This window comes from Stenella coeruleoalba, assembly GCF_951394435.1.
Source record: "Stenella coeruleoalba genome assembly, chromosome: 6".
NCBI classification, from domain to species: domain Eukaryota; kingdom Metazoa; phylum Chordata; class Mammalia; order Artiodactyla; family Delphinidae; genus Stenella; species Stenella coeruleoalba.
Genome location: NC_137151.1, coordinates 36,292,341 through 36,312,343, shown reverse-complemented (window position 1 = coordinate 36,312,343; position 20,003 = coordinate 36,292,341). Strand labels below are relative to the sequence as shown.

General features: G+C 39.3%; 1 protein-coding gene across 1 annotated transcript in view; it reads right to left on the bottom strand.

The window, feature by feature from the left end:
* Positions 1–20,003, bottom strand: part of THSD7B (thrombospondin type 1 domain containing 7B) — a 1,185,627-nt gene that overhangs the window by 498,870 nt on the left and 666,754 nt on the right. The window contains exon 10 of the mRNA XM_079925246.1: positions 1,181–1,336. Coding sequence (XP_079781372.1) covers positions 1,181–1,336 — 156 coding nt within the window. The remainder of the gene's footprint in view (positions 1–1,180; positions 1,337–20,003) is intronic.

Here is a 20,003-nt window from a genome sequence, read left to right as displayed (position 1 = left end):
AATTCTATTGATATGAGTCTTCTCCCTTTTCTTCTTGATGAGTCTGGCTAACGGTTTATCTATTTTGTTTACCTTCTCAAAGAACCAGCTTTTAGTTTTATTGATCTTAGCTATGGTTTCCTTCATTTCCTTTTCATTTATTTCTGATCTAATTTGTATGATTTCTTTCCTTCTGCTAACTTTGGTTGTTTTTTTTTTTTTTGGTTCTTCTTTCTCTAATTGCTTTAGGTGTAAGGTTAGGTTGTTTATTTGAGATTTTTCTTGTTTCTTAAGGTAGCATTTATTGCTATAAACTTCTCTCTTAGAACTGCTTTTGCTGCATCCCATAGGTTTTGGGTCATTTGTTTCTCGGTATTTTTTGATTTCTCTTTGATTTCTTCAGTGATCTCTTGGTTATTTAGTAGTGTATTGTTTAGCCTCCATGTGTTTGTATATTTTACAGTTTTTTTCCTGTAATTGATATCTAGTCTCATAGCGTAACAAATATAAACAAGCACACAAAGGTTGAAGATTTCGCTTTAAGCCTGAGGACAACATCAATAGAAAACAACACACATAAATGCCCCTCATGAAAATTTGAACTATAACATCAAATTCAGTATGTGATTCAGCCTTTGGGAATCTGAAAATAATAAATAGATATGCAAAACCATTGTTTCTTGATATGATTACAGAAATCGTATCTAATTTCTACAGTATAACCATTACATATAAAAAAATCATTAATTTATGGTTAGCAGATATTTGATCCAGTCCAAATGTCCATAAGACATTTGGTACATGGCAAAAGCTCCTTGAATTTGGTCCTAATCAAATCATGTGGCATGGGATGAATATGCTCATGGATGTTTTGGACGGGACCAAATATGAAGGACATTTTGGTGTGTCTTATGGACATTTTGGTCAGGACCAAATATCTTGCAGGGTTAAATTATACCAGTTTTCAGTAATAGTCACTTCACCAGCTACGAGCCTAATTGAAAGGTCAACCAAGGTAGGATTCTGTGTCCACAGAAATGTCTCCAATGCTTCCTTAATAACTGAATGCTGTCAGACTTGAGCTGGTTATCTACATTTTACAAACAAATATTGTCCTAAGCAGACTTAAGGGGCTATTTAGTGACCAGAATAAATAGCATGCACTAGAAGGAAATGAACCACATACAAACAAGGCACTCACCTTTTCTTCCCTGCGGATCGTGGCAGTTTTCATGGACGCACAAGCCCCAGGCTGACCAGGAAGATACTATACAGTCTGTAGAGCAAGGGATATTGCAGAGCTGAGAAGCTGAAGGGGCAGGTCCCAAACATAATGTCTTTTCCACGGGTCTAGAGACTGCATGGATAGAAAAAAAAAAAATGGCCCGAGTCACATTCTCTGAACATCCCTAGAATTTTTCCCATCTTTATTTGTGTGCCTGCCTTGCTCACATCAGCTTTATGGTTAAACAGATTATATGCAAACAAACTATCAACACTCTTCCAATATGTACTACTTAGCTGCACATTATTAGCATGTAGGGTGAGGAAAGGCAAGGAAAGACAGTGACAAAGGGCACTCATTTGAGTTTCCTGTTCGACAGAGTATTCCCTGGGAATCCAAGAGGACTGGAAACCTAGATTATTATCTAGAGTTATGAAGTTTAAAAAAATTAAGTGGCTTTGTGAAGTTCCAAGATGAGTCTATCTCAACTATACAGATGACTGGGTTGTTGTGAAAAATTCAAAATTGAAACCCGAGGTGGGGTGTTTAGCATAACCAGTCTACTGCTCTTACTCCCCTGAGGGGTGGACCTCTCGAAGACACGGAGGAGAAATGGTTTTTAGAAGAAGAAGAAAAATCAGGATCTGCAGTGGCAGAATTAGTCCCTGGAAGTCAGTTTCATTAGAAAGCCTACCCAGAGGCACAAGGAGTGTCTGCGGAGCCACAGGAAATGCCAACTAGGAACCTTCCAGCCCTTCCTGGTATGCACCTGCGCCCGGAGAATGCCCAGAACTGGGTCAAGGCAGGAGGCAGTAATCATCTGTGCATCAGTGGTGCTCATCAAGTGTCCTCTCTGTGCAGACCCATGCTGAGAATCATGAAAATACACAGATGAAGAAGAAGATGGGCTCCTGATTCTCATGGAGATTATAACATAATAGGAGCTAGGAGAGCAATATCCCAAAATGACCCAATAAAAGAAGAGCCAAATGCCTGACTACACTTGCACAGAGTGATCCCACACTAAGCGGGTTTCGGAGCAATTCAGAGTTTGTGAGCCAATGGTTTAAGACCAGACGGTTTTATCTTATGGGTTGCCTTGTACTATGATTGAAATATTTCCTATACGTCACTTCCATCTGTTAAGCAGATCAGAAGTGCTTCAAAGACGGAGACTGGTATGAGAAAATAGGGAGGTAAATCACCCCATCTACTTTACTTCCTCACTCTTTACATAAGATGTGAATTGAATCAGATACAGATCGAACTAAATCACAGCTGTGACCAGCAGAACTCTGAATGGAAACCAAAGCAAGAGCAAAATCAAAAAAATACTGTCACGAAGATGTTTTAACCGTCGGGGAAAGAAGTAGAGCGGCTTGAGGTATCTATGAGGGTGAATGGGAAAAACAAAGGTTGCAAAGGAAAATGATAATAACGGTTTGTTTGCAACTAATTCTTTTACAGTTTACCGAAAGGATTTGACCTGACTTAAAATAAAAGACAGGAACAAAGCAAGATTGCTAACGTAAATGTCAAATGTCAAGCCATGTGGAAGAGACAGGCCAGGGAAGAGAGAGCAGATACTGGGGGAAAGTAAAGGGGTTTCCTGGGAAGGCTGAGGAGAGGTGATGATCAGAGATTGTGCTGAAGATAACAACAGCTGGGTGGGGAGGTTGGAGTGACCAGGACGGTGCATGTACATATGACACTGATGGGTAAAGAAAAACCTGTGAGATGGGGGAGGAGTTTGCAATTCCTTCCCCACGAGTGAGTAAAAGACCAACAAGCAACCATTCACTGAGTACATCATGCATTCATTCCAAAACCACTGAGTACCCGTTTAAATTGGGCGATACTGGATGGCGTCTGCTTTCAAGGAACTCTCAGTCGAGAAGGGTACGTCAAGTAGCATTTTAACAAGATTGATGGAAAGAGATGCTTTAGAGTATTGTATACATAGGAAGCTGCACAGCCAGAGGTCTTAAGGCAGAAGTGTGTTTCGGTCCAGGCCCATGCTTGGTTAGCACGTGTTCTCACAAACTCAAACTTTAGTTCCAAAAACAAAACCTAAGTAATGATGGAAAAGGACGTGGGGGCATGTCAACTGATTACTCTGGCTGTTTAATAAACATTTATAGTGCATGCCAGGCACTGTTTATAAACATCAATTCATTTATAACTTTGAGATATATACTATTATTATTCCTACTTTAAAATGGGGAAACTGAGACACACCTTACTCACTTGCTCACATTCCCAATTAGCAAGCAGTGGAGCCAGGATCTGGAACAAGGTGGTCTGGTTCCAGAATCTGTGCTGTGAACCACTGCTCTATGTGGCCTCATCATCAGTCATTCAACCTACATTGCTAAGTACTTACCATGAGTTAACACTGCGTTAGGTGCTGAAGCTAGATTTGTAGTGAAACAGACAAGGTCACTTGTCCTCATGTAGCCTCTTTTTCAATGTGAGTTGCTACTAAGCATTCATGAGTCCATGGCCTCAACAATAAGACTAGAAAGCCATTATTGCTGCTTCTCTTTCCTTTGCCATGGCTGTCTCCCTGTAACACCAGACAGAACTTAAGTGTCTGACGATCAATGCTGAGAAGGTACCCCAAACGTCTCAGCTCCAAGACCCAGCAGACACTTGCTGCCGCAATCTCTGAACGTGAGGTTGGACCCTGCAGTTGAAACTGGTCAATGCACCAGCGCAATACCTAGGCTCACAGCAGGTCTGAACTAAATCTCGTTAGAAGCGCCAGAATGGCTTAACTGTCCAGAAGGTAGTTAAGCCTTAGGGTTGGTAGTGCAGTTGGAAAGAGACTGGGGAATTTGACATGAAGCTGCATGTGTCCAGGACAATGTTTTTATAGATATTATGTTTATTTGGCTTATTTTTGGAGGGCTGTTGATGATTACTGGGAGGTGAGGGGTTAAGTCCCCTAAGGTCCCCTTTGATAAATACTTAACTGTCAATCAACTGACTGTTTGACATAAGGGCTAATGGTACTAAGATATGAAATTAGGGAGAGACATGATATGCTGGTGAGGAATGGGGGGATTTCCCTGGAGGCTACTAAGCGACATAATTGGAGGCCCAGGGGTGGGAGTGAGGCCATTTGTCAGAGCACTCATGCCTCTTCAGCACCTGCTGCTTTGAAAGACAGTAGATCTTAATCCATGTCAATAAATTCTTCCAGTCTCAGGGACATGTCTAAGATGCTTCATTTAGGCATTGAATCAATGGGCTTGGGTCAACTTTTCTCTATTTCAGCCCCCTGGGATCCATTTGTTCTAGAAATAAATCATGAGTAAGTCACGAAGTACTTACCAGCTTCAGATCACTTAGGTAGTCAACTCCCCAAGAAAAGTGAACACAGGATATCGCTACGCCTATCGACTCTTAGAGCTAGAAGGGGAGCTTTAGAGCTAATTTAGTTTAATTCAGCAATTTTACTGAAAAACTGAATTCCAAAGACCTTAGGTGGTTTCTCCAAGTTCACTCAGCCAGTCCAAGGCAGAGCAAGACCTGAGCCTTGTCCCTGGTGGCTGACTCACCTCCACCTGTTCCTCTTGGTTTTCCTGCCATGGAATGAAGGCATCAGACAGAATAGATGAGGTAATTCGTACCAAGCATATTTTGTTTATGAATCACAGTGACCACAATGGAGGCAACCAGTGACACGACAGATCCAAGATATTCATGAAGGTTGCAGGCTGTTTAACCCTTTAAACAAAATCCAAATTCCTCTCCTACTCTATTGCCACTTCAATACTCCTTCAAGCTCCATCCCACACCTCCCTGACGAAGCAGGAGGTAGTGAGACCAAAATGTGCTCCACTTTAAACAACTGTTCTTTTATTTGTAGCTGTTCATGATGTAATAAAATTATCCTGGGAGGTGGGTGGGGTAGGGGGCCATACCTGAACCACCTCAAATTGGATGGTCTGGGTAGTTTACTCTCTACTGAGCCCTCAATTCTTCTTGACCAAACTCCAGCCATGATGTCTGTGGGAAGAGAAGCTGCTTTTCTAGTCACCTGAAATCCTTTCTCTAGATATACTGACTGAAACAACTTTATTTCTATTTGCTAATAACTGTCTGCTCTAACGCAATGGATCCCTGCTGCAATCAGTGTACCTATTCAGTGAAGGTCTATGCTGGTCCAGCTTTCTCCAGCTGCCTTAGACCATGTCACCTTGACACCTTCTGCCATTCCTGTGTTGACCAATTGCCTGAAGAGGTAAGCAATTACCCAAGGTTTTATAGGCTATTTAGGTTTTGTAGGCTGCAGTGTTAGCCCCTATAAAGACCTCTCATGGCCACAAAGTGTTAAAGAGACAAAGTAACTTTTAACTCAGGTCAACTGAGATCACTACATAGCAGTAGCTTTCTAAAGCTAGGGAATATATTACAGGCTGATAAGTGATTGTACATATGCAGTAGTCATTAACGCTTTGAATATTTCGGTGCCTAACCTGGAATTTTTCATTTGCAATAAGAAATTATTAAATTGACCTGCCTTACAAGAAATGTGCAAGTCTGCTACTAATGACTGCAAAGTCACCTTAAATAATGAATTACTCCATGAACAGAATGCTAATTAACAAAGGGGGTGGGAATATGCTGGAGTTGATACATTTAATGTTAAAGAAAAAACTGTTCTTAATTCTAGCAATGTGCATAGTTCATGATTTTCCTTAAGGAAAAAGTGATTTTAGATGAACATACAAATTCAATCGAAATGATTTGTAATTAAGAAGAAAAATGCCTGTTGTTATCATTAGCATGTGACCACCACTGTAAAGAAAACTGAGTGCCTTCACATCTCCTTCTTTGAAACTAAATCAAGCTCTGATCCAAACTAATTTGAATCAACACAGAAATAAGTTGACAAAGATTCAATAAGAGTATATTACCCCCCCACCCCTACTGCTGGCCATTTTGTAAGATCTAAACTTCAATGCCATTTAATGCCTCAAAAAGAAATTAAATGGAAATTGCATCATCATCATCATCATCATAATTAGTTAATTATAATTAATAACTAGGTACCCTCTGTATTTTATTTAAAAAATGAGTAATGTTTGCTTAGAGTACAAAATGTTATCACAAGAGCCAATGGCATTTTCTTGTTTTTTAATATGTCTATTATCAGATGAAACATCAAATGAGTCTTTAAAAATTTAGCGAGTGTTTCAGGTAATTCTGCCATGGCATAATGGAACTCAGCTTTCCCTCAGAACAGAAAGAAAGATCTTGATCATGGGCAAGAAATTAGTCAAACATATTGATTTTTTCCCAGTACTTTCAGGGAGGTAGAGATGAAAAGAAAGTAAAGGTGATGCTACTTCCTGGGGACTCTTAAAACCCGGATGATTTTGCCTGCTTTCTCTCTTAGGGGTAACTGAGTACCCCTGCATTCTATCTTCAGTTGATTTTACATAAGATATTTGATTTGCAGAAAGACATCAGCCTTCACAAAGAACTTAGACCAAAAAGTTATATTCACTTCAATTTTCCAAATCAACGCAGGCCCTGTCAATCCCAAAGGGAATTCTCACTCAAAACTCAGAACCCCCTCGTTCCACAGGGTGTCCAGGAAATCATAATATAAACAGCAATTGCTCAGAGTTAATTCAAAAATAATGAAAGAGCCTACTTATGTAAAAATGCTGCTTTCTAAATGGTTTTTGAGAAACAGTATTGCCTCTGGCATATTCATTTAGGGAGCATACTGACTTGGCAGAAATTCAATCCACCTAACTGCTGAAATAAATAGGTTTCTACAAACTGAAGGAGTCAAACGGTTGAAGGGGAAAGATAAATAATATTACAGTTTTAACCAGAAAGCTATTTTCCTTAAAGAAGCCTTCATGTATTATTTCAATTGCCTTTTGTCACTGGGATTTGCAAAATAATACATCATTCTTTTAACTTCGTGGTTAGAATAATAGCAAATATGTCTTCTAGCACTTATAGGCAGCTTAAAGAATTAAATCCCATCTCATTCTATTATATCTAATAAAGCTTAATTTTAGCCATATTGTGACTCTCTTGGCAAAGTACTGTGCAATACAGTTTGGCAGGAGGATGTATGTACCATAAATGTAATATCTAAAAATAATTATCTAATTGCGGGAATTATGTGAAATTTGGCCACATGTCAAAAAATTTTCCAAATTTCATTCATTTCACATAGTGAATTAGAAAATACCTACCAACTAGTGATTTTCTTAATGCTACAGAGTAACAACATGATAAGTAAAGATGGAAAACAATATTCAGAATAAAAATGGACAAAATAAATGAAGTATGTATTCAGTTTTAGAAAGTAATTAGATCAATATCCAACAATTACAAAATTAGGGGAGAAATACAGTAGCCGTCAGACCTATATTCATATATTTCTTTATGATATATTCTCTCCTCTGTTCCTCTATTTTTAATTAATTTTATTGGAGTATATTTGATTTAGAATGTCGTGTTAGTTTCTGCTGTACAGCAAAGTGAATCAGTTAAACACACACATATATATCTTCACTCTTTTATAGATTCTTTTCCAATATAGTCATTACAGAGTACTGAGTAGAGTTCCCTGTGCTATACAGTCGGTTTTTATTAGTTATCTATTTTATATATAGTAGTGTGTATATGTCAATCCTAATCTCCCAGCTTATCCTTCCCCCACCTCCTTTCCCCCTTGGTAACCAGAAGTTTGCTTTCTACAGATGTGATTCTGTTTCTGTTTTGTAAATAAGTTCATTTGTACCATTTTTATAGATTCCACATATAAGTGATATCATATGATATTTGTCTTTCTCTAGCTTACTTCACTCAGTATGACAATCACTAGATCCAACCATGTCACTCCAAATGGCATTATTTTATTCTTTTTTATGGCTAATATTCCATTGTATATACATACCCCATCTTCTTTTGAAAATTTCTTTCTGATCGTTTCTCAGACTAGTAATAATTAATTAAGAAAATGAATAAGTGAACACTATGTCCCCTTCTAAAAAATTCTTACAGAGAAATAAAATGAAAAAAATAGGTTTAAAAATATCAGTATTAAAGGCCAAACCTCAGGAAAGGTAGGTGTTTTAGAGGAAAATGAGGAGCAAGGTGGGTGTTTTTGATGTGATTCTGAAACGTACTTAAAATTATTACTGGGGCTTCGCTGGTGGCGCAGTGGTTGAGAGTCCGCCTGCCGATGCAGGGGACACGGGTTTGAGCCCCGGTCTGGGAAGATCCCACATGCCGTGGAGCGGCTGGGCCCGTGAGCCATGGCCGCTGAGCCTGCGCGTCCGGAGCCTGTGCTCCGCAATGGGAGAGGCCACAACAGTGAGAGGCCCGCGTACCGCAAAAAAAAAAAAAAAAAAAAAATTACTAAAAGTTTGATGGAGAGGATGAAACTAAATTATAATGATTATTTTCATCTTAAAATTTAAGATTAAAGGGACTTCCCTGGTAGCACAGTGGTTAAGAATCCGCCTGCCAATGCAGGGGACATGGGTTTGAGCCCTGGTCAGGGAAGATCCCACATGCTGGGGAGCAACTAAGCCCATGCGCCACAACTACTGAGCCTGCGCTCTAGAGCCTGCAAGCCACAACTACTGAGCCCACGTGCCACAACTACTAAAGCCCACGCACCTAGAGCCCATGCTCCGCAACAAGAGAAGCCACAGCAAAGAGAAGCCTGTGCACCACAACAAAGAGTAGCCCCCACTCACTGCAACTAGAGAAAGCCCACGCGCAGCAACGAAGACCCAATGCAGCCAAAAATAAAATAAAAATAAATAAATACATTTATAAAAAATAAAATTTAAGATTAAAGTCATTCCTAAGTTATTACCATGAGTTCACAATAAGCAGCCCACCCCTAGATTTTCTTAAAGAGCAAAGGATGACCAAAGAAGCAATTAAGGCAGCTTGGAACTTGGAGAAGGAGGGCTGTAAAGCTGACCCTCCACTGGGTACACATAGCATCACTAGCCCAATTCTTTTTCCTTATCAACCATATCCAACCCATCAACTGAGGAAAAACAGAGGTGACCGTAAAACATCCCTAAGTCCATTGGGCAAGAATTGGAAAGAAAAAGGATATTTTAAAAATACAAAAAAAAAAAAAAATGTGGTTGAGATAGAAATGTGTCAGAGAGCAGGGACAGGGAAAGGGACACGGAACAGGAAGATCTGGTAAGAAAGGTCAGAAGGTGGCAAAAGAAAGCAGACCTAAGTCTCCCAGACTTCAGTATCGGTCACAGGGTGCCCTGTTACTCCATCAGCAAGAAGGGCCTTCATCTGATTTAGAAGGTCTGATTTAGGTGGATGTAGAAGGTGGATGTTTCAACCCGGGAATAACTCAATGGAAATTTTAAATAATGGTAACGAGAAGGGGAAATCCATGTTCTCTGAGGTGACACAGTCCTCCAAGAACATCACAAACTCCAAAGCTTAAAGCCATTCCTAAGGGGCCACAAAAGGGGAAATATGTGGTGATTATTTAAGAGAGCCAAGAAAGAACTATTGCTCTCTAAAACAAATACGTGCACCATCCTGTTTTTAAAGGAAGGGAAAGAAAAGGGCTCACTGTACCTGACAGCCTTGTTAGCACACACCGCTTTAAATTTGCAAATTGTTTTAGACTGAACAAGTTAATTTGACTTCAAAGGAAGGCTCATGGGATTCACCAGGTTCCTAAGTAGTGAGGGGAATGAGACACCGCCTAAAACATTTTTAAATGCAGAATAGTTCACTCTTTTGTACGAGAAATTGCATTATACATTTTTAGAAGTAACAGAAAAATTACAAACCAAAACCCCTGCATTGCAAAACTGGTTGAAAGTTCTTTTCCTCCCAGGCCTATTCATACGTTACAAGTCCTACTTTCTATAGCTTTTCACTATGTCAAGGCCAATATTATAAAGTAGTAGCTTCCCACTTGGATAAACCAGTGGGGTCTAAGGTAGATCCAACTCAGAAGAACTGGGTCAGGACTGGAAAGGGGGTAGCAGAGAGTGCAGTAAGGACTTATATCTTCAAAAATCTTTATGATTAGCAGGTCAGGGAGTCAATGTTCTGAATAATTTGAGTATGATTTTGAAAAGCCAGTTGGCCAAATATCAATACTATCATTAAAATCTATTAAACTGAAAGTCTACCACTACCTGTGTAAATTGGGCAAATTGTTTAGCAATTGATCTTCTGTAAAATAAAGAGACTATCCAATGTTTCTCACCTTTGTTGTGTTATCTCCTCCCCAAGGAGCATCTGTAAACATTTTTCCCTTATTTCCCCTTTTTCCCCTATAACATTTTCACACCACAAATATACTGTGTGTAAGTAAGTTTTATATACATACACTTTATATGTAAAAAGTGTAAGATTTTTTTCACCCCAAGAACCTTTTTTTGTCCCCTTGGGGGCAATATCATCTCCTTTGGGAATGCATGGACTAGACCACATATTGACCTTAAGTTTGTAGACTAAGCAGTCTACAAGTATATTCCGGTTCAATTAGCAAAATATTCTATGAGACAAGTACTACTAGTATCTCCAGTTTCCAGTGCGACAATTGAAATTTTAAAATTCTGCCCCAGCTTCTATAATTAGCAAAAGCAGAGGCAGGACCTGAACCCGGCCAGTGTGATTCTGGTTTTCCCTTTTCTTCACCATGTTAGACTCTTCCAGCTCAAGGCTCTGAAATTCTTGAATTCAGTGCACATTTTCATGGCTGTAGGTTGGAATCTATCTTTTTACTTTGACTACAGTGCTTCTCAGTACCTGTGTTTTGCTTGTTTTGAATCTACATGCTGAATTTTTTTTTGCAATAATCAGGAGATAATACATTAACTAATACGATATGTTATTCTCTGGCAGAATTCTGATGCATACAGAGAATACAGACATTTAAAACAGCTGAAATGCTGTAGAATTTTACAAATTTTGTCTTTTGTTTAGACAGTAGTCAAGTTATTAAAAAGCTGTCTTGAGAAGTTGCATACTCCAATTTTTTGTACATTTAAATATATCATCAGAGCAAAACAGGTTATAATATCAAAAAGACAGTGATTTATGTTTTAAAATATTACAGTTGCTTCATATGAAGTCTTAATTTGAGAGAAAAAGCAACAAAAATAATGAGATAATTATTTAATTTAAAAACACAATTAGATGATTTTATATTAAAAGCAGTGTGGATGTACTCATAGCTTATTTAAATACAAATAAACATTAATTCTGAAAGTATTCCTACGTATTTTTAAACGGGAGGGTGAACTGAATTTTCCAAAGTAATATAGATGTCTTTATATCATAAAATGAGATACAGCTGCACGCAACAATTTTTTTTTTTTTAATGTTTGTATATCTCTTTTTTTTGCGGTACGTGGGCCTCTCACTGTTGTGGCCTCTCCCGTTGCGGAGCACAGGCTCCGGACGCGCAGGCTCAGCGGCCATGGCTCACGGGCCCAGCCGCTCCGCGGCATGTGGGATCCTCCCGGACCGGGGCACGAACCCATGTCCCCTGCATCGGCAGGCGGACTCTCAACCACTGCGCCACCAGGGAAGCCCCTATGGTAAAATGAGAATTTTAACTGCTCAAATATTTTATGAAAATCTCATTCAACCAAAAGCAGAACTTCTAGAAGAATCTATTGACGGTACATTCATAGTGGAAGTTGTAAAGAAAGTAGGGAAAGGAGCTGCTACCCCAGAACAAAGTCTGACAAATGAGAGGCTATGTCTGCCAGTGTAGACATGACAAGAGCACTGGCAGAAAGCAATCTGAATGGGATTAACTGAGATTCTGTCCCCTATAGTCCTATTCAGTGGCAGTATATAGACACTATTTTTCTAACCCTCAAACTTTTGATTGGCTAAATATAGTATGGTTAACATAAAAAGAAGTGAATTGTCCTAAAGAAGGAGAAGAAGGAGAAGGAGGAGGAGGGTATGAGTTTAAAGAAGAAAAAAGATAAAGAAGCCACCAGAGAATAAGAATTTGGAGGATAAAATTGAGGCAGAACACTGTGCCTAATGGTCCAATGAAAAATGCTACTGAGTTGAAGAGTATGATGTAGGATATGTCTCTTCATTGTTTTCTTCCTCCAAATCTTCAGGAAAACATCCATTTCTCATTAAATCATTGTTTCATTGGAGCTCTATTTGGAGACTGCGTTCAGAGACTGAGCCTTGTTCCAAGACGGAGATGGGTCAATTGGGAACCAGCCATGGATGGTTTCCCTTCAAGTTCCCTAAGAGTTGGTGACAGACGCAGGAGCTGAGCTAGACTTGCACCCAGAATTCAGAAATGAAAGTTCCAAAAGCCGTGGGCTAAATCTCATAAGATGGAGTACATTTTATGGTGTAGGCTCACCCTGGAAGGAATTCTGACCCCCCCCCCCCCAAATTACAAGAACACCATAGAGGATTTGACAGAATAAAGCTCCAAGGGGGCTTGTGGGGCTGCATGGGAACTCTCTGATGAGCACATTGTAAAGGCTTGCACGCATTTAAAAAGAAGGAAACACAGCCAAGACCATATGTTAGTGAGTTTAGCATGGCATTATAATAATGTTATAAGGGCTAAAGCTTGGAATAAATTGGGCCTGTAAAAATGCTAAAGAATGCAAAAGAGGGCAAGGGGCACTTTAAAAGTTTTACGGTAAAAAAAAAAATGACTGGATGACTTTTCAGCTTGGCAAGTAGAATAATGAGACATAAGGGGAAGAATAGCAATGATAGTTTAAGAGTTAACATTTACTTTTCTCAGTGCCAGGCACTGAGCTAATAAGCATTTTATGTTTACTGTTTTACACGATGCTTATAACAGCCCTGTGTAAACAGAGCTATTATTAATTGGTCTTATTTTAGGCTTGGAGAAAACAGGTTCCTAGAGGGTAATAAGTGACTTTGTCTAGGTCACACAGCTTGCAGGGGACATGGACTGAGTCTGAACACAACATTCTGAGTCCAGAGCCTGCCCTTTTAGGCACCTTTCGAATTAGCATTGTTGCTGTAATTACTGAAATCCTTGTCTCCAGGTGAAAAAGGTAGAAACATCTTGGTTAAGAAGGGATCAAAAATCTAAAGTAGACAAAGAGATCCTGTAGCTTCTCAAAATAAAATTAACCTCCTGCTCCAGGTAAATTACAGCCCGGAATAGATGGAACTTATAGAACCAATGCCTCAACCACTGCTGAGATGGGAGAGAAGGGCCCACAGGTTTGCTGTTTCCCTTTGGTTTGCAAACCAAAACATCCAAGCCCTCACCCCACAGAGCTGTGGAAGGCCTGGCCCTGGGAATGGGTCTGAGGATTCCCCCAGAGTGCAAGATCACTTCCTGGGGCAGATCCCATTTCCCCTCTGGACCACTGGGCCAGTTGACCCAGGTGCCTCTGTGGCCTTGGTTCCACCACTGCAGGTATAGGTCCAAAATCCCCCTTACTTCTCCAGCAACCTTAATCCCCACAGGCACGGTCAACAGGCAGCCTCTGTTACTAACCTGTAAGTTAATCAACACCACCAAAGCCTTAAGGATACCATAGGGAAACTACATCCATCCATAAAAAGCAATTTGCACCTCAGTGTCAGAGTTTAGTGGCCACACCCCATCACAGGGAACCATCTTGCCTGGCCTTTCCTTCCCAAACGCCAGGCCCACTGCTCCCATTTCTTGAGGACTTGCTTCCCTCAGAGGGCTCCCTGCCCTGGAGCAGTGGTTAAGAACACAAGCTCCAGAGTCAGACTCTAGATCAAATCCTGGCCCTGCCATTGTGACTTTAGGCTAGTTACTGCCAGTGTAGAGCCTTCTTTCTTATGGGTATAATGGGGAATAATAATGACTCATCTAAAGCACTTATATAGCACTTACGTCTCAGAGCAGTGTTATGTACAAAGCAAGCATCAACAAATACTAGCTATTTGTATTATTCCCAGGTTCTGAGATATCCAACTCTCTTATACCTTGAGCTGTACGATCCAATATGGTACCCAGAAGCCACATAGCCACGTGTAGTTAGTGAGCACTTGAAATGTGGCTAATCCAAGAGATGTGCTATAAGTACAAAATACCTACAACATGTAATACAAAAAATAATTCAATAATAATAATTTTAAAATATCTCAGTTATTGTTATACTGATTCCATGTTGAAATAATAATGTTTTAGATATGTTAAGCTAGATAAAGTATATTACTAAAATTAATTTCACCTATTTCTTTTGACTTTTTTTCCTTTTTGAATTTTTTAATGTGATTCCTGGCAAAATTACTGTGTGATTCCTATTTGTGACTCACATTAGACTTCTAATGGACAGTGCTGTTCTAAGTGTGGTCCATGGAGCAAAAGCACAGGCATCTCCTGGGAGCTTAGAAACGCAGGATCCCAATCCCAGCCCAGACCTACTGACTCATGATCTGCATTTTAAAAGATCGCCAGGTAACCTGCACGCACATTAACATCTGAGAAGCACTATTCCAGAGGGAAAACCAGTCAGCCTTCCATATTGTCTGCACGGCAGGGAGGGGAATCCCTTTTTACGCTGTTAGAGAAAGACACTGGGGCCCCATTTTTCAGACTCCACATAACTAGATGACCCATTAAAATTCCTATACTCCCCACCTTCACCCAGGGAACTCTGTCCCTTTAGGCTGCTTTAAGATAAATTATTTAGGGCCTTACTACATAAGAAATTTTAGACGTGGAAGTGGAGGGAGAAAACAAACCAATTTTGAACAGGGAAAGAGGGTAGATTTCACAGGGTATTCAGTGTGATAATAATCCCAGGCCAAATTCAAAGGCTTATTTTTAAAGGGTCAAGTAACCACAATAAAAGGAAATCATACTTCATTATGAAATGATTAGAGTTCATTAAGCATCCTTTATGATGAAAGAATATGAAAATATGACCCTTGAAGATAAAGTTGAAGACGGGAATGTTTGGTATAGAGAGAAAAAATGTAGGGAGTTTAGTGTGGCTAGCTTTACATTCTGAAGGGTTTTCATATACTAAATAGATCAATTTTACGTAGCTCCTAAGCACAGAGCTGGGAGAAATGGATGGAAATTAACAAGAAGCAATTCAACATAAGAGAAGTCTATGCAATAACTGGAAGTTTATATAGTAATAAATTAGTTATCACTAGCATGCAATCTCAAACTACACTGAGGGACGTTTCAAAAGGAATTCACCGTGTCAGAGAAAGGTCTCTACCAGACAATCAACCCAGCCCCTTTCAAACTGCAAACACTATGATTCCACTGTCTCAGTTAGTAAAGATAACAGGAATGGTCACGACCACACTGCTAAGGTTATACTTCGACTTCTAGCCTTCACCTACATAAAGAGAGAAGGGTTAGTCTAGAGCTGAGAGACAGTCACTTAATATTAGGCAGTTAATAAATGTATTGCTACTATGTTACATGAACACAAGTAATAAAGTTTCCTGGTCTATTCCAATACTCTCCAATTAAAAGGAAACACTTCCAAGGACAGATGTGTACATGGCTTCTCTGAAAACAGAGGTGGGTTTGAGTAGGAGTGGGGAGTCTAGTAATTATGGAGATTATAAATGATGATACAGGGCAACCCTTTGAGCAAGTAGGGTAAAGCTACATATACTGTTAAAATATGTGAAGGAATGAGCCGTGCAACATGTGTCTTTTCAGTGACTGTCTCATCCAGGCCCTTGAAATCAACCTCACCTGCCCATATCCACAATTAGTTATGGGCCTCACCCACCTGGCAGTTCCATCCCCCAGCTCCTTGCTCTCTCCTCTCTCTCTCCAATGCTACCCCCTCCCAAGGTGGCTCTTACTTGAGTTATGAAGGACCTCCTTTTCTCCCCCCCCCCCCGCCCCCCCTACCCCCTGGCCTCAACAATCCTCTGGATAAACATCAAAACATATTCCGGTATGTCCTCTAACATCAAATATCAAGTACACCTGAATAAAAATTTCTTTCAAGTCCTACATTTTCCCCAAAATGCTCACCCATATTCTCATTTGGAAATGATCATGAGGCACTCAGATCTATTTCATAAGTTCCCCACCCCATGATAAAAATGGTCAACAGATAGGTAAAAAATGTTTGTAATTATAAATGGAATGAGGAAACTGCTGTGGAAAGCTGAGTTTATAAGTATTATATAATGTTCAAAATAGGACGGGAAGAAAAAGAAAATAAAGCTCCTTTAAGAAGCCTTCTTTCGGACATAGAAAGAACAACACACATTTACTTGTGACAGCAGGGTCTAAATTATACTGTCTAAGGCTTCCCCCCCTACTAAGAATAAAAGAGAAAGCCAGATGAAGTCTTACTAAATTAATATTCATAGACTGATGCCTGGTCTATAGCCACCATATCTTTTAAGCTTTAAGTCTACCTCGAGCCATTTGGAAACTGAGTACAAAGATAATCATCTTCGTCTTTATAACAGGGTACAGATTTTCAAGGATCTTTGACACAGTATTATCACAATAGAAGCTTTCTGCAGGGTCATAAAGAAAAGCCACGTAGCTTCTATAAGATGTAAGAATAACCAGGAAACAGAAACCCATAAAATCCTAGCTGAAAAACAATTAGAGTTAGCAAATCAGTCAAAGCTTCAATGCTAACGCTGCAGACTCCACACTGAGCCTCGACGTCTAGAGTTATCATTGGAACAAGTCCTTACAGGAGCTCTGTAATCCCTGGGGCTGCTTTCCAGACCCTAGAACTTGAACAGTTGCCAAATTTAGCTGGAAAGAAAGTATTAGACTAGTGAGTGTGAAGACAAAAATCAGTGTAAGTTAGTATAGATGGTGCATATTTTGTAAGCACATTAACTTTTAGGCCAGGGTAACAGGTGAAAAAAGTGGGCAATGAACAGAAGTCTAAGGCACTGGGCTTACCCTTAGGTCTGCAACGAACCAACGCTGAGGATCAGGCAAGTTCAACTATGGCAGGTCTCAATTTGCATATTTAGGATAAAAATATTAAATTGTGTCAATGTTCCCTAACCTTCCTCTTGTATAAGAATCACCTGTTTTATCACTTTAAAAATTTACAAATTTCTAGACCCACTGAAGCAGAATGACAGGGGAGGAGCTGAGAAACATATACATTTGACAAGTACCATAGGCCATTCATATCACCAGGTTTGTTGATAATTACTGCTTAAATGTTACCTAATTTTCCGCTCAATTAGTTCCAAGATTCCATTTCTTTAACTCTTGCTTCAAATAATAGTTTCTCATAGCCTAAACACATAAAGGTGGAAAAGTACTCTTAAATCAACAAATAACTACATAGTTTATTTACATGAAGTTATCAGTCTTAAAAACGATAGATGTGGTTTCAAGCTTTATCCGGTCTAAAGAATACGAAATGAGTCTGACCAATTTCATAGTATGTCCTAACTAGAAAAAAGAAAATTGCAGGTGTAGAATTTTGGGGAAATGATGTACCTGTAGTGTCTCCAATCAATTCTATTTCAGGGAAAGGAGACTATACAGGTAACTAGAAAAAGATAATTACATATAAACAAATTTTCTTCAGAATGTAACTAACTTTTTTCATTTGTATTTCCCACTAGTATTTAATATACCTATGAGGTGAGAATGAATACATTCTATCATCTTTCATTTATAAAAGGATAAATTGAAGCCACAATTGAGTAACCCCTCTGCCTAAGGCTAAGTATCATCATCAGTGGTACAGACAGAATTAGAATTCTATTTACTTCATTCTCAGTTCAGTATTTCTTTCCACATAATTCCATTTTATCGAAGTGTAATAACTATTATCTCAATTTCATGTACATCTGAAAATGCCCACAATAAAATCTTTTATTTTTTTTAAAGTTTGTTACCTTGAGATTAATAGGTGGCAAGTTATACGTACAAACCTTTCATTGTCTGGAGTAGAATTTCCAAAATATTAGCTCTACCAACCAACAATTTGGCAGAATCATTTAAAATTTCACATCTCAAAAACTTCTGCAGGAGAAGCCAATCTGTTACATATTTGTTTCTCTACCCTTAATAAATTCTTCTTAGAGCTTGCTGGATAAAGGTGTACATCAATAGCCCAATACTTTTACAGTTTCTGTTTGATTCAGGGAAATAGAACACATTTCCCAGAAGTCTGGATGCTGTAATTTTCAAAATAGAGAGGACATTTTCTAAATAGAAGTATCTGTTGACTGTATGTGTTTTTACTGTAATAATTGCCTTTTATGAACTAACACCGCAAGACAGGATACTGTAAAATGAGGTTGTTTTCAGCCAATCAAAGATTTTGGAGAGCATCGGGCATTCTATGGTTTCATACAGTGGAGATACTAGGTCTTGATTATAATCAGAAAACCAGCAGATCACTCACTATATACAATTTGTTACATTTTTCGTTGTAAGGGATATATTAACCAATGTGTACGCATGTGTGTTGTTGTTTTGTAGCGAGAGTTTCTCCATGGATCTGTCATATTTCTGCATATCTTGAGATCAGAGATAATGACAGATTTTGTTCCAGACTATTTTTTAAAGTATGTTTGTAGAGCGAACAGCCTTGGAAGAGAAGGATAAAGTCACCCTCTAGGGCAAAGGTTGTACAGGTTTGCTTCTAGCCCATTATGAAGGACTGGGGTCTCTAAGGCTCAATGTCTCTCTCCCCTTACACAACTCACTATGCGTGCAGGCATCACAGGCCCCTGTGTGTTGCACTATGGGAACTGGGGCTCCAGAAACCAGTACCAATGATGACGTTCTGGCAACTGACATGGCTGTGAGTAACAAATGCCCTTTGTCTCTGACCAAGGGGTCTGATGTCTTCTGCCAGTATCTATGAAAAGACTGCAGGCAAACATGCTTTCTGGCAAGTAGAATAATATCTGAGACCCTTTACTCTTCTTGAGATGTGTGTGTCAGCTATTCACATTTGAGCTTACTAATAGCTCTTGCTACAATGACTTTGCACAATTTCTTTAGAACTGTTTGTCTTTCAATTCTCTGTTTACATACTAAGAAATCCTGGAGAGTCATTTTATGACTGGTCATTTCAATTAAGTAACTGAACAGCCCTGGGGAACATTCTGAAAAAGTCAAAACTTTTGTTATATGTTCTATTTATTATACCATTCCAAAAATCGCACATCTACTGCTTTTTCTGTGTCAAACTGGTGCTTAAGTCATGGTCTGTGGACTTCATCCATTAGAGTCAACTGGGATGCTTTGAATGGGATGTTTACATACCCACCTCCCAATTTCTAGGGAAGTACCAAATCTGTTAGCAGTCGATTCTGAAGGCACTCGTAGAGAACTCACAGATTAGTGCCATGTTCTTGGTGACTGACTAATCTCAAGAAGATATTAACTGACACGGAGCTTCGGGAGTGACCTTTCCTATACACATCATACCAGATGCAGGGCAGCGAAGTATCAGATGCAGGGCAGTGAAGTATCTGGCCAGTGCCTGAGTCACGCCCTTCCCAGAGAGAACTGATCACATAATCTTATTAGCGAAAGAAACTCTGCTGTTGGATCATATTCTAATTTCCTCGTTCTACAGATGAAGAAGCTGAACTATCTGCATTTTAATAGAAACTTTAAAAGACGTACTCCTCTCCTCTTCTGGGTTGCTTGCTTTTTAACCTTGCATTTGAAAAATACTTTTTACACACCTTGAGAATATAATATTCTTTATATTATACCTACATAATTCATTTTTATGTTTCTCCAAATTGGCTTTGACCTCCTGATAGTCAAGGTTGATTTGTGCATCTCTCCATCTCTAATATTTGATAC